The 13392-nt window shown below is 40.2% G+C and overlaps 1 protein-coding gene across 1 annotated transcript; it reads right to left on the bottom strand.

Annotated features, from left to right (window-relative positions):
* Positions 1–941: 941 nt before the first annotated feature.
* On the bottom strand, positions 942–12984 carry LOC131565092 (interleukin-9 receptor-like). Its single transcript, XM_058815775.1, has 10 exons — positions 12931–12984; positions 12685–12802; positions 6989–7079; positions 6487–6595; positions 5048–5241; positions 4211–4356; positions 3725–3899; positions 3371–3485; positions 2273–2357; positions 942–1802 (listed from the first exon to the last, which is right to left on the bottom strand). The coding sequence occupies exons 3-10, from the start codon at positions 7065–7067 to the stop codon at positions 1275–1277; spliced, it is 1431 nt and encodes a 476-aa protein (XP_058671758.1). The 5' UTR covers positions 7068–7079; positions 12685–12802; positions 12931–12984; the 3' UTR covers positions 942–1274.
* Positions 12985–13392: the final 408 nt, after the last annotated feature.

The raw sequence follows: 13392 nt of genomic DNA, 5'->3' as shown, positions 1-13392 counted from the left end.
TATAGTTTTTGTAAGTTAGAAAGCACCAATGGGTTAGAAATGGGATATTTTTCAGGTATCAGAAATGCCCTTTGCTTACAACACTGAAAACTAATCACTGCTATCACCTCCTGTGGCATCACACAAATCAGATGTTAACTCCTCGACCTGTTCCTCTTTTTCTTACAGATAAAGACTGCTCACAACAGTTTAGCACACTTTTGGGGAAGGATGTCTCGACCCACTTTGTTTCTTCTACATGAAATCTTTCTTTGCCTTGTCTAAACTAATCTGTGCTCTCACCAGACTAGCAAGGGAAGCACACCAAAGAGGAGGGAATGTATGTGACTGTGTATATAGATGTGTCAGCTAGTTTGGATGTATATGTACATATCTCAGTATGCTTGCTAAAACTGTTGAGCCCATTAAATCTCAGAGACGGAACTAAGACTCCAAAAATCTGCTTGGTAGATTATTAATCAAGTATAGGATTTTCTGTGTCTAGGGCAGAAAGTAAACCTCCAGAGATTCAGCTCACAAAGGCTGTACCTGTTGTGCAGATAGGCGAAGGACTCATGAATTCTGGAGAAATAATAGAAGCTCTGGAGAGGCAGTGGGCCTGGCCTGTACTGCGATTAAGTAAAAGTCATTTGTGCTGTTCTTATTTTTCACTTTTTTTCTATTAAATCAGCCCAGCGACTTAACCTTGAAATTAATTTTTGTTAAAGCAGTACATGAGGCTTAGTTATTGCAAAATAAAAAGTAACAGCCATTCAAGATAATAAAGAACAAGGCCTACTGTTTGCTTATCTCTAAACAGAACAATTACAAATTCTGATCAAATCAGGAATCCCTTTAATTCATCAATATCATATTAAGAAGCATAATTACTTTCTTAAGCAAAAATAGTTTCTCACAATTTTGTGAAAAATCATAAATATTTTTTACAAAAGGATGGAATTTAAATCATGGTTTATCATATTGAAAATACTGCTGGTTCCAAGAGGCACACAACAATAATAGTTCTTCCTGAGGAAAACAGCAGGTCTGCTGCTGCCTTCTTAGACAAGAGGGTTACTGGATCTTGCAGCCAGGAGATTAATTTAGGGAATGCCTGTAGGGGTAGTATTTGCTGGACATAGGACTTAGTCACAATCTTCTTCTGAAGTACAGAAATTGAGGATGTGTTTTAAAATTATACATGTTTGAAACTGTCTGCACAGTCTCCATTTGTGCCGCTTGGGAGGTGATAGGAGAGCACAAGGAACTTTGTAGGCAGTATTCTTCAGGGAAGGTCACTGGTCTTTCTGATGTTTAACATGACTATTGTGATTAGAAAGCTTCAGTAGTTCAGCGGAAATCAAACCTCCTGTGGTATCATTGTCACACAAAGTACAATAGTCACTACTACTGAAGGACATATCTTTTTTCCCCAAAGATTCTCCAAGCATAAGAAAGTCACCTTTTCCATGCTGTGAGTTAAAGGGATAATTCCTTCCAACACTAGGGCTCTCAAGGTTGTCTTTAATTATTTCAGAGAATTTTGGGCCAACGGTATCATCAGCAAACAATAGTCCTGGCCACATCTCTATCTCTTCTGCTCTTATGTACCTGCTGGGGACATACTGCTGGCTTGGACCTGAGGCAAATGCAAAGTTTTCTTCTGCAGTAACCACATCTGTGCTTCCTGTAGGTTTCAATGAGATTTGGGAAATCAGTTCTTGGGTGTTTAGATCAGAAACTCTATCTGCATTCACTTTTCTTGAGTTGCTGGCCTCTTCTCTTTCAAGCTGGCTACAAGCCTCATTCAGTCCAACCCAGTCCTAATGAAAGCATCAATAAGTTTGGGTCATTTTGCATAGTTACTCCAAAATAACTTTTCTTTCTTTATATAGCTTTGGCACAATAACCCAGATGTTTAGTGCAAATCCAACAGGTAGAGTAATAGGGTAAAAACCTAGCAGCTAATTTCACAAATTTTTACAAGATTACACCACTAGAATATAATGCAAGCTGCTGGTATTGCTTTGGTTTTGAAAAGGTGCACCTTTTGCATTCAGTCTGAACTGGGAGCCACTGGAGGCGTTCCGCTTCTAAGGAGCAAGAGGCTGGACAGAAGCTCTGGTGGTTAACTAGTATGCGGAAGCAGCAAAATGAGAAACTATAACCTTTGAGGAAGATCAGAATCATGTGTCAATAAGTCTGCTCAGGATCTAGAATTATTAATCCCAGAAAAAAAATCCTCCTCTCATAAATGGAGGGTCATAAGAAAGAAATGAAATTTATTTCTTACCTTAAAATTCCCATTGTGCAAACTATAGAGTGGCTGAAAGAAAGCAGCTGGCGTGGGAATGTTAAAGCAGGCGAGGCTTTTTGCCCTAAAATGAGAAAACACCACTTAAAAAAAAATAGAGTTTTTCTGTATTCTGTCTCCATGATACTGGCTAGATGAACCCCACCCCACTTTGTTAGTAAGATTGCAGAAGAAGCCTACTCATCATAATTTCTGACTTCTCATGCAATTATTTTTTTTGCCACCTGTGCATGCATTTAATTTTTCTAACCTGAAGCACAGTCTCATAAGTTTATTTGGAATATGTCACAAACTTAATATACTTGTCTATTACTCATTATATACACTGAGCTGTTTATGCATTTGTTTATCAGCTTACTTAATCTAAACCACTGTTTCTGAAAGTATTTTAGAGAGTTCTAGTTTCATTACATTTAAACAGAGAAATTCTGCCAGATATCCTTGCCCCTTTATTGGAGTCTATCCTATAAAAATGTTTTATCATGTGGACATAATGTATTCTGTTTCTCTACGAAAAATGTGTATATGGAGCATAATAATGTATGTCAAGGTAAAAAAGAAAGAGGTACCTATCCTCTGCCAGAATAAAAAATTGCAGAGGATTTTTAAACCAAGGTTCTAAAAACACTTTTTTCTCTGTGCAACTTGGTCTCAAATGAATCAGAGTCAGTTTATTTTGCCTTTATTGGTATTTTACTTACTGACTCCTGCCAGGAATATCACACGTAGCTTGACATTAGTTTTAACAACCTTTATGGGTTGCTGTGTGCTTGCACTTTTAATTTATCTACACGAAACTTCAAATATTTCCATGTGCTTAAATTTCTTTAACTTTAAGATACCATCATCCTTGGACTTCAGTCAAATTTGGGAGTCTCAAAGGTATTTTGGTCTCCTTAAGGACTGTATAGTGTGTCATTAACTATCATCAGCCAAGGAACATGTCACATTCCAGAAGACCTTTTGGAAATGACTGAGTCTGTGCAGCAGAAACAGGAAGGAAAAATAATGTAATGACTCTTGATTTACCCTTTTCAGGCCATAAAGATCAAGGGGAACTTATTGAAAATCACATACCTTGAGGAAAGCTTGCAGTTCCAGAATAAATACAGTAGAGTGCCAAAACTCAGAGGAATGAACAAGTACTGCATAGTTTTGATATTTAGAATCTTTTCAGAGACTTTGGGGACATCTAGAAATAGAATCAGCACAAAAATTTTTAATAAAAAGTCAGGAAGTCAAGATAGAACCCCAAATAACCAAGGATTGCAAATGAAACAGGCAGCTAAAGGCCTTAAGGAAAATAATTTGGCCATGAATAATTGAAGAAAGCTAGCTCTGATTCGAAAAGCTTCATTTTACCACTTTTTAATTTTTTTATTTTTAACATGGACATTAAAAGAAATGAAATGAGATGAAAATTCTTTGTACCTGCTTTTTTAAACACTGTTGTCTGGCTCCACTCACTCCATTGACTGTGGTATGAATTCTCATTTTCAGAAACTTTGCAGCGAACTCTTGCAGCATAAGCAATGCCACTGCGAAGCTCTGTGGCTTCAATTTCTACTTGTGGCAGTGAACTGGGCAGTGTCTTGTTCATTGCAACCTGCAAAGTATTACAAAGCATTGCTGTTAATGAGATTGGGCAAAAGGATGGTCTTTAAAATAATCTTTTTTTGTTGGTTTTTCCCTTCTCTTTTCTTTTCCATGTTTTCTTTTCTTAGATGCAAGAAGAGGGCCTGAATAATGATGCAGGGTTCATAAGAAGGAGAATTCAGTATTGATGTTTAATGTAAAATCTCTCAGCCTTAGTATGGGAAACCAGAAAGGCCATCTTAAGCCAGCTGGCAGAGCTCAGTGGCAAGGCCATTGTACCCAAACAAAAAGGTAGGATCACTGTATGCCTCATCCAGTTACCTCCCAGGACATGCTGTACTCCTTATACTGCAACTCATATTGGAGAATTTCAGCGAGGTACCAAGGCACATTCCACACACTCCACCATATCTGGCACTTGCTGGCAGTGGCATTGCTCTGGATGTTCAAAGGTGGATCAAGTTTTACTGCAAATAGAGGAGGTGGGGGTTTTTTCACAGTGTTTGGGACACCACAAAAGAAAATGCATTATATTAGGGTGACTGAAATAATGGAAGATAAAGTTGAGTGTAAAGAGGGATACTAACACTAGCAGTAGACCAAGTTATCTTACAGCATCAGAACAGCTACAGATCTGACATAAATTAAGGATAACTCCAGTAGTCCCTAGGGTTAATCTTGCAAGCAAAGAACCACTCTGGATATCACATTCTGCCCTTACAACATACCACAAATACGGACAGGTTTTGAGAATTTCTCCCTGGTACCAGGCCATGGGACACTCCGTTAAAATCCATGACTCCTCATTACATAGTTTCTTAGAGAAAAATTAAACAACAAAACGAACAAATAATTGAAGCAATCCAATTGCAAATTACCCAGGGCACAAGAAAACATGATGCAGATGAGAAGTATTGTTGAATGGTGCTCCAGAGCCAGCCCCTCTGAAGTCTGGGAAAAGTCAGGATGGAGAGACTCAGTGACTGCATCCTTACTGATGCAGTTCACACAGTGCAATCCCTGGGGATGGGCAGACTTGATGCTTTGCATTGTTTTCCCTTGCTATCTTTGGGACATCCTTTGTTAGGCAGCATATCAGACCTATCCTGAAGCTGCTGGGCAGAGCCTCAGCTCTCAGCTGTCCTGGTTCATACTTACTGTGCTTGCGGGGGTTGTACTCTAGAAAGGCCACGTATGTCTGATTACATCCAAAGAAGTTTCCCTGGAGAGAGACTCTATAACCATCTGTTTCCAAGATCTGGCTGGCTAAATGAATTGTGCAGTGGTACTTATTCTGCATGCTCTCTGTGGCAGTCAGTTTGCAGCTGGCGTTGTGGCCCTTTGACCAGAGGCTAGAAGAATAAAAAGGCTGAAAGTTTCTTTTAAATCATACAATTTAAGTGCTTTTCAGTTTATGCATGTGTGGCACCTTAGCACAGCACCACACTCTGGAAGACCATGAACCTCTTTAGTGCAGACAGCAAGCAAACCAGCTGGCTGAATGGATGGCAGGGCAGGACAGGAAGAAGACACCTTTATAACCTTACTGCTGACAGCACCAGATCTGAGAGCACCAGATCTCACAGAAACTACACATAGCATCTGGTAGCTGTTCCCTGCTCCCTCTGAAAGTGAGAGAGCTGCTGTAACTGCAGGAAAGCAGGTGGGTTGGGGGACGGAGTGGATGGACAGTTGGTTACAAGTGCATGGCACAAAGGTAACAATAAGCTGTACATTAAGTCCTCTTTCATTACAAACAAACCAGTACTGACAGCAAAGTATGTTCGAAGTTGCTTTGCCTTTTTGTGGTTTAGCCATTCATTAGCAATTTTTTCACATTGCACGTGATTCTACAGGAAATTGGGATATCACAGTTTATCAGCTTGTCCCTCTTTCCATAGATTTAAAATCTAGTATTAATAAGAGTTAGGCTATTTTTTACTTAACCGTAGCAGAATATAAGGCATCTAACTCAGAGTGGCTTACCATCATATAATAGTTACTGGTGGTCAAGTCAATGTTTCTACATAACCTAAATACATTAAACTCAAGTTGTCCTATCAGTTAGCAAACTATTCCCCTGATTTCTTCTATTAGAGGAAAAATTATTCAGATAATATTCTAAATCTCTTATTAAAGATTATGACTTGTATCTATATATATAATATACATTAAATAATTAGGTGTTTAATTTCTAGGCAAAAAGGAAAGAAATTATTAGAAGTTGATTAGACAGCTTTACATAGGATGGCCTCTCTAAGTTCCCAGGTCATGGGGACCCAGAGGCCAGGAAGGAAAGGTTCTCTGCTCTGAGATGCCTGCCAGAATGGTTCACTGAACAGATGGAGAGCCCACAGCTGACAGGAGACCATGCAGCCATGTGCCCTTGACTGCTGAGGCCCCTGAGGCTGTGGTGCCACAGTAGAGATCAGCTTCTGAGGCCTGGGGTGATGGGGTGGCAGAGCTGGCTGTGCCACAGGTGTCCTGCTGTGGAGGGAGTAAAGCCCACAGCTGGGCTCCATCTCTGCTTCTCAGTACTGCCCTGTCCAAGCCAGAGCTGGGGCTGCCACAGACAGCTCTTGGTGTGCAGTTCTTACTTGCTGAAATGCAGGTGGAAAGGTCCATTGCCCATGGGCTTCTCCGTTACCCACATGCAGCTCACGGTAGCCATGTAGTTATTCAGGCAGCTCAGGCTGCCAGAGAGCTCTGCAGAGGAAATAGAGCAGAATTGGATTCATATATCACTGGATGATGCCTTGCTCAGCACACCAAATAAATGCATTACTTGCTAGTACTTCCTTTGCTGACACTGCATCAGATCTTCCTCATCATGTTCTTACTCTGTTGTAACACACTTCACTGCATGAGATGAGTGTAAGATCTTAGGGCAGGGACCTTGGGCAGTGGCTACACTTTTTCTGGTGCCCAGCTTGTCCTAGCTCAGTCCCCTAGGCCCGGCATTGTCAGCCAGCTGTACTGGCTCCTGGGACAGGGTAGTCACAAGACCTTGGATTGCAAACCGAAGGGTCTGTGAATGAAAAATGAGCTCAGACGTGTGCCTGTCTTTGTGCAGTGGACCTATTCCAGATCTTCTCTTACCTCTCCCTCTTCCTCTGCCAAAGAGCAGCGCAGCAGCAATGCACAGCTGGAGCCCCAAAGGCCACACAACTCCTCCCATTCCAGATAATATCTAGAACAGAATAATAATTCAGACCAGTTTTGTTGGTATTTCTACCAGTGGGTTGAAGCGTTAGCTGCATACTTCTGCCAGCCTGACCAAAGCTGATCCTGAACCAGAGAGGGCACCAACTCAGCCATATAATTTCTTCTGTAGGAACTGTTCTTCCCATAGCAGTAAATAGTACTTTGCACTAAAGCACCACCTGCTTGAAAGGAAATCTACAATTCCTGCAATTTTATCAAGGGTGGGAGAAGGTGTGGGTGTTCTATCTTTCTTTCTTCCTGCATTTTTGTCATGTGGTTTGTGACAATTGAAGAGCAGCAGAGAGCCACAGTGGGTTGGAACCAATGTCCATGTTTCCCCAAATCCTGTTTCTGACCATAGTCAAAACCAGATGCTTAGAGAGAATCATAGTAGTAGAGCATCCATGCTCCTCTCTGAGCATTCTCAGCCTCCAGACATTTGCAGCTCACAGGCCTCCTGGAGCAACGTTATTTCTGCGTATTCAGAGAAAGAGAGTAACAGATAGGATGCTGGTCAAAGCACTCATTGGGAGATATAGAATACTTAGGGCCTAGTCATTATCCCAATTCACTGAAGGGTTATGTAAGCATGTTTGAAGAACATCTTCCACAATATGGAACTCTACATCTCTACAAGGTTATTGTGGGCTCACTCTCTTTCTTTTTAACCAAAAATTCAATTCTATGAATTGTCTCCTGATGAAGTTTTAATTTAAAATTACACTTTTTCACTAAAAGTTTCTGCTTTGATGATTTTTTGGCAACATGCAATATGAAGAATATGGACCTATGGATATATGTAGCAATATGTGGTGTTTTAAAAAGATGTTTCCAGTTTGCATTATTTGCTGGTACCTGAGCACTGCAAATGAGCCCAACACCACTGCAAGGAGAGGGCTGCTCCAAAGAGCCTGAAACCCAGAAAACTTAGAGTGAGTTTGTAGACAGAGACCACTAATCAGTATAAACAAAAACAGCTTCTTGAAATTAAAAAAAAAATATTGAAGGAACAATGTTTGCACTACTTGACCAGCACAGACACTGAACTGAGCTTTACAGCTGGGGTAACAAGAGGGTGGAATGTTCAGTCTCAAAAGAGCTTGGGTTAGTTATTATAAGGAAAAAAAAGAAAAAACAATACCAAACAAAACTTGCCAGAGATTATGATCTCTCTTTCAGAAGAAGCTGGGGAAAAGGGAAGGAATGTCAGGATAGGAGAAAAAAATAAGTACAGCATTAGCACAGGACCAAGTGTGTATAGCCTGACTATAGAATCATATTATGATTTCTAACCAACAAAGGATCTGAAGCAGTCTTGAATAGAAGTGTGCAAGAAAAACCCTATGCTTAGCAAGGGCTGTGATATAGTAATCATTAGGATTGTTTTACTAAAGAGATTAAGCCACCTGATCCATAACCAAGAATATCCTTCCAGTCATGAATTTCTCAAAGCTAGACAACAGCATCCATGTATAACTTCTTGCACGTGATTATGCCTGTCTATAGTTCCCCTTGTCTGAATTAAATTGTAAAATAATTACAATGTTTCAGAAACTGATCAAGAGAAAAGGAGTATTTCTGGCTTTCATTTCACCACCTCTTCAGTTACGGGTTTTTCATAAATATCCTGTTTTGCTGCAGACTTTCTTCAGGGTGGGGGTTGTTAAGAGGAAGTGTCACCATTAGCTGATTTTAGCTGGGAGGCTGGGAGGCATGAAGTCTCTTGTGCTTATCATTCTAATCAGGTTTGCTTATGGTCCCTGTGATAAATACAGTAATTCTGACTAAATATGAAATAGAAAGAGCTGCATTAAGTAGAATTATTCTTGTGCTTACAAGAAGTTGTGTTCAGGCACACAAACAAACAAACTTAGGTCAAGATAAGTAAACCAGGACAGAATGTTTCCAGGTAATTGCTACTAATTTGATAAACTCTTCCCCACTCCCACGCAAGAAGTTCTTTGTTCAGTTCTGCAACGTTTGAAATGTGTTAGACATTTCTGGCTCTCTGGCTCTTCTGGAGGCAAATACAGCATGTTTAAATGCAAATTTTTGTGTTAGAAGCCATAAACGTTAGTCATAATTAGGTCACGGAGCACTGAATTCTGAAAGACTTACCAGAAAATAATTTCAAGAAGTAGCACATAACAAGCTGAATGAGATTCTGCAGTACATTAATACAATTACAGGAGCTAACATAGAGACTTTGGATACATATAAATTAAAAGAAAAGTTATTGCAGCAACATGTAGCATTTGAAACACTATTAATTAATTTCTTCTGTTGGAATCAATGCTTTAAATAAAAAATTGCTGTCAATATGAAAATGCTTCTGAAAAGGGAGATGTGAATGATTTAGTCCTGGATAACTTTACTCAGAAATCAACAGTTATAGACCAAGTAAATCTTTTTAACTTAGCCAAAGGAAAGGCTAAGTAGTCATTTCACACCAGCCATAAGTACCTTACATGAGAAGATGATTTCAGGTAGGAGAAAAGTATGTTTTTTCTTCTTTTTTAAATCTACGAGAGAAATATGGAAAGCATCCAGTAGTTGGACACTGAAGGTAGATACAATTAGACAGAAATGAAGAATTTTTACAAAGGGGAGCTATCTTTATTGCTGAAACCTCTCGCCTAAACATGTGCAAGACTTGTAGTCTTCCTATTAGCTCAGAAGGAAGCCCAGTGCTAGCAGTGCAGGTAGAATTACAGCAGCTTCTAGCAGTGGAAGACAAATCAACTTCTTAGCTGGATATCTTGGGGGCCAGACTGCTTGCTGCTTTCTTGTTTTCTAATGTCCAGTTTCTGCAGCACTACAAAGTTGCGGTGAAGGCAGAAAAGCTGTATGAGAACTACAAAGAAAAAAAGGAGAACCACCTTCACTCTGCAGGAAGAGACAAAATTTCTGAGATGATGCCCTGAAATGATACATCAGGTATGCTGCCAGCAGTCTGTGAGCACCAGGAGGTGGTAATGACCTTGATTTCCAAAGTGGTCTCAAGTGGTTGCAATGGTGTTTCCATCCTTTCTGTATGTTTCCAGGGCAGAATTCTGCCTGTTATCTGCTCAAGGAAATGAGGCCTTGTATCTGTGCCTTTCCCCTCCTGTCCTGTGGTTCCTGTCTACACTTCCCAAAAGCAATTTTAAGTAATTTTAACTAGAATTTGTACAACACAGATTTTCCAAATGCTCTCAACTGCTTATTAACGGAAAGACAAATGACTGACTGCTATTGCTAAATCTATCACCAGAAATGAATATTCTGGGATTTACTCCCAGATTTGGGGTCCAGTTGAACACACAATAAAAAGATAACATTTTCTCATAAGAATTTATAAGGTAAAATAAATTATTTGACAGATACCACTGAGAGAGGAAGTAGTGCAAGCATTGACAACACAGTCTCAGCATGTGGGTAGCCTAGATATCATCTAGGTTTCAGAAACTCTGTAAAGCAGAGCTTTACAGGGAAGCTTGAAGAATAAGTTTGATGTAGCCCAAGAGAATTGTAAGCAGCACCTTCAATGTGCAAGCAGTAGTATGGAGGATGATTAGGAATAGTAGATTTAATGATCTAGTTAAACATAACTCTAACATCATAGAGTTAACTTCTAGATAGGGAAGTGAGAGATGACAGGAAGACAAGAAGAAGCTGTCAGTGACTTCAAAAGTGGGGACAAGAAGCTTATGCTTGATGAGATAGAGAAAAGAGATAGAAGAAATGTGTAGATAAATGTAATGGGCTCAAAGGGATGGATATAAAATAGGATTTTTGTGTCTCTGACTCTTGGATGGCTGCAAGTAAGATCAGTTTACAAAAGCCTGATAAAACATGAAGTAAGGATTTCGCATGGAGATACGTGCATAAGATTCTTCAATATGCTTGGGTATCCTTTGATACATGACATTATATGCCAGCCCATAGCAGACAGCTGGGAGTTCTAGGCTTTATTCCACTTCTGACATCAACATTTTTATAAGGTATGTTGCTTAATCAATGTAAATTTTTCTTCTTGCAGCTCATTCACATGATCTTGTATGCTCACCTATATCTCAGAGAAAGTCAGAAACTTCAGGCTCTGATTTGGCAGTGGCTCTAGACTCTTTCAAAATGTGTTTTGCTTGTTCTCACTCCCAGAGCAAGATTCTGATACTGATAAGACACTTGACAAAGTCTAGCAATGCATGCTTGCAGCCCAGAAAGCACGTTGTATCCTGGGCTGCATCAAAAGCAGCATGACCAGCAGATTAAGGGAGAGGATTCTACCTCTCTACTCTGCTTTTGTGAGACCCCCACTGTGTCCAATTCTGGGGTCCTCAACATAAGAAGGGCATGGAGTTGCTAGAGCAAATCTGGAGGAGGCCAAAGAGATGATCAGAGAACTGGACTCCCTCTGCTATGGAGACAGGATGAGAGCTGGGCTTCTTCATATTGGAGAAGAGAAGGATCCAGGAGAACTTAGAGTCTCTTCCAATACATAAAAGAGCTATAAGAAAGCTGGAGATGGGCATGTAGTGATGGGGCAAGGGGGAATGGCTTCCAACAAGCAGAGGCCAGGGTTACATGGGGTATTGTGCAGCAATTTTCCCTGTGAGGGCAATGAGACACTGGCACAAGTTGTCCAGAAAAGGCATTCCTACCCCATCCCTGGAGGTGTTCCAGGTCAGGTTGGGTGGGGCTTGGAGCAACCTGGTCTAGTAGAACATGTTGCTGCCCATGGCAGAGGGTTTGAAGATCCCTTCCAGCTGAAGCTATTCCAGAATATTATGATACAATGAGTAGTGCACAGTGGGAGCAGACACAGCAGATCTGCACCCTTGAATGCTCAGTTTCCATTCCTTACATTTTAGCAATTAGTCATAAATGACTTGCTCTCCCTTGGCCATAATCCCTTCCTTTGCTTACGTCTCTTCCAGAGGCAGCACTAACAGGCACTAAAGACAGGACACTGACTAGCACCAACAAAGTAAAACAGTGACAGGCAATAACATGTCTGTACCAACAGGTACACCCCTTCATCCACAAAGATTACCCAAAGTGCAGAGTCTCCAGAGCAATCTGTCATGCTAGTATGCGCACTAGCAGGGGTACCCATTGCAAACAATCATCCCTGCCTATAAGAAAATACTTTTGTAGGTCCTTAAAGAAAAATTAGTGATACCTTATCTACCTTCTGAATATCTAGGCCTCTAAGCACACGTTTGACAGAAACACATCAAATGTGCACAACAGGGTCATGTGAGACTTATCCTGGGGAATAAGGAAAAAGTAGTTGGATTTTCTTATCTGCACAGATTATCCAAGAGAACCCCATATAACAAGCCTTTTTCTCTCTTCATCTTTAGAGTGCCATTTTCCCAACAATTTGATGCCCACAAACGGCCACGTACTTTTAGATGGGATATAATTGGATCCCAGAAAGAAAGCTGCTTCAGATGATGATTGCAATAAAGGAATATTCATACACACACACATATATATGTACACATACATTTGAAAAGTATGCTCATATCTGCAAAGTCTCAAACACTAAGGACTATTTTGGCTGAATTCCTTTACATTCAACTCTTGCAGTCAGAGAGGAGTACCTTGTTCCAGATGGCCCTTCTTTCAAGCACAATCCATCAGAATTATTGCAACAGTGGTGTTTTGTGCTCAGCAAACTATCAGAACAAAAGTGCAAAAACACTTCTGGTCTTCAAGCTCCTAGTTCAAGAAACAATATAGAATTCCACATTTAGATAAAGAAATATTTTTTAATATTTTGCTCAATAGACATCCCCTAACATTACATACTGGAATGCATAGAACAGAAATATGGTAAACTGTCTTACCAGCAAAAAAGAAATGTCACTTTTCACTCTGCTTCTGTCCCTTGATAGTTCAAACTGTGCGGTTTGATGATCAGGCAGTAGCAGCAGTGGCATAATAAAACAGAGCTTACTGTGCCTGATTTTAAAGATAATCTCAAGAACCAATGAAAAACTGCTCTGATTATCAGATTGAGTTAAAGTAGCTATATATGTAATTTCTCATTAGTAATGGAGAAAAGGAATTTCTGCCAAAGTATTAACATTTAAAAGGGCAAGTAATTTGCTGAATAGAAAAGTATCTACTTGCAACTTTTATATAAATAGGTCAACAAAATAACTTTCTAAGTGACCTAAAGACATTTCCTAGCCCTGTGTGGATGTGGGGCTAAACTGCCTCCAGCCAAGACCTGTGCCCAACTGTGCTCAGACCCCTGCAGCATCCCTGAGCTTCCCTGCCCTGTACTTCTTCCACAGCTGATTGCT

This window comes from Ammospiza caudacuta, chromosome 17, assembly GCF_027887145.1.
Source record: "Ammospiza caudacuta isolate bAmmCau1 chromosome 17, bAmmCau1.pri, whole genome shotgun sequence".
NCBI classification, from domain to species: domain Eukaryota; kingdom Metazoa; phylum Chordata; class Aves; order Passeriformes; family Passerellidae; genus Ammospiza; species Ammospiza caudacuta.
This window is presented reverse-complemented; position numbering and strand designations above follow the sequence as displayed.

What these genes read in the sequence shown, in the direction of transcription:
- LOC131565092 (XM_058815775.1), bottom strand. Translation starts at nt 7,067, where the DNA reads ATGGGAGGAGTTGTGTGGCCTTTGGGGCTCCAGCTGTGCATTGCTGCT. An exon ending in TGGCAGAGGAAGAGGGAGAG is followed by an intron (nt 6,596 to 6,988) that starts GTAAGAGAAGAT and finishes TTTCCTCTGCAG; the next exon opens with AGCTCTCTGGCAGCCTGAGC. An exon ending in AACTGCAAGCTTTCCTCAAG is followed by an intron (nt 2,358 to 3,370) that starts GTATGTGATTTT and finishes TTCTCATTTTAG; the next exon opens with GGCAAAAAGCCTCGCCTGCT.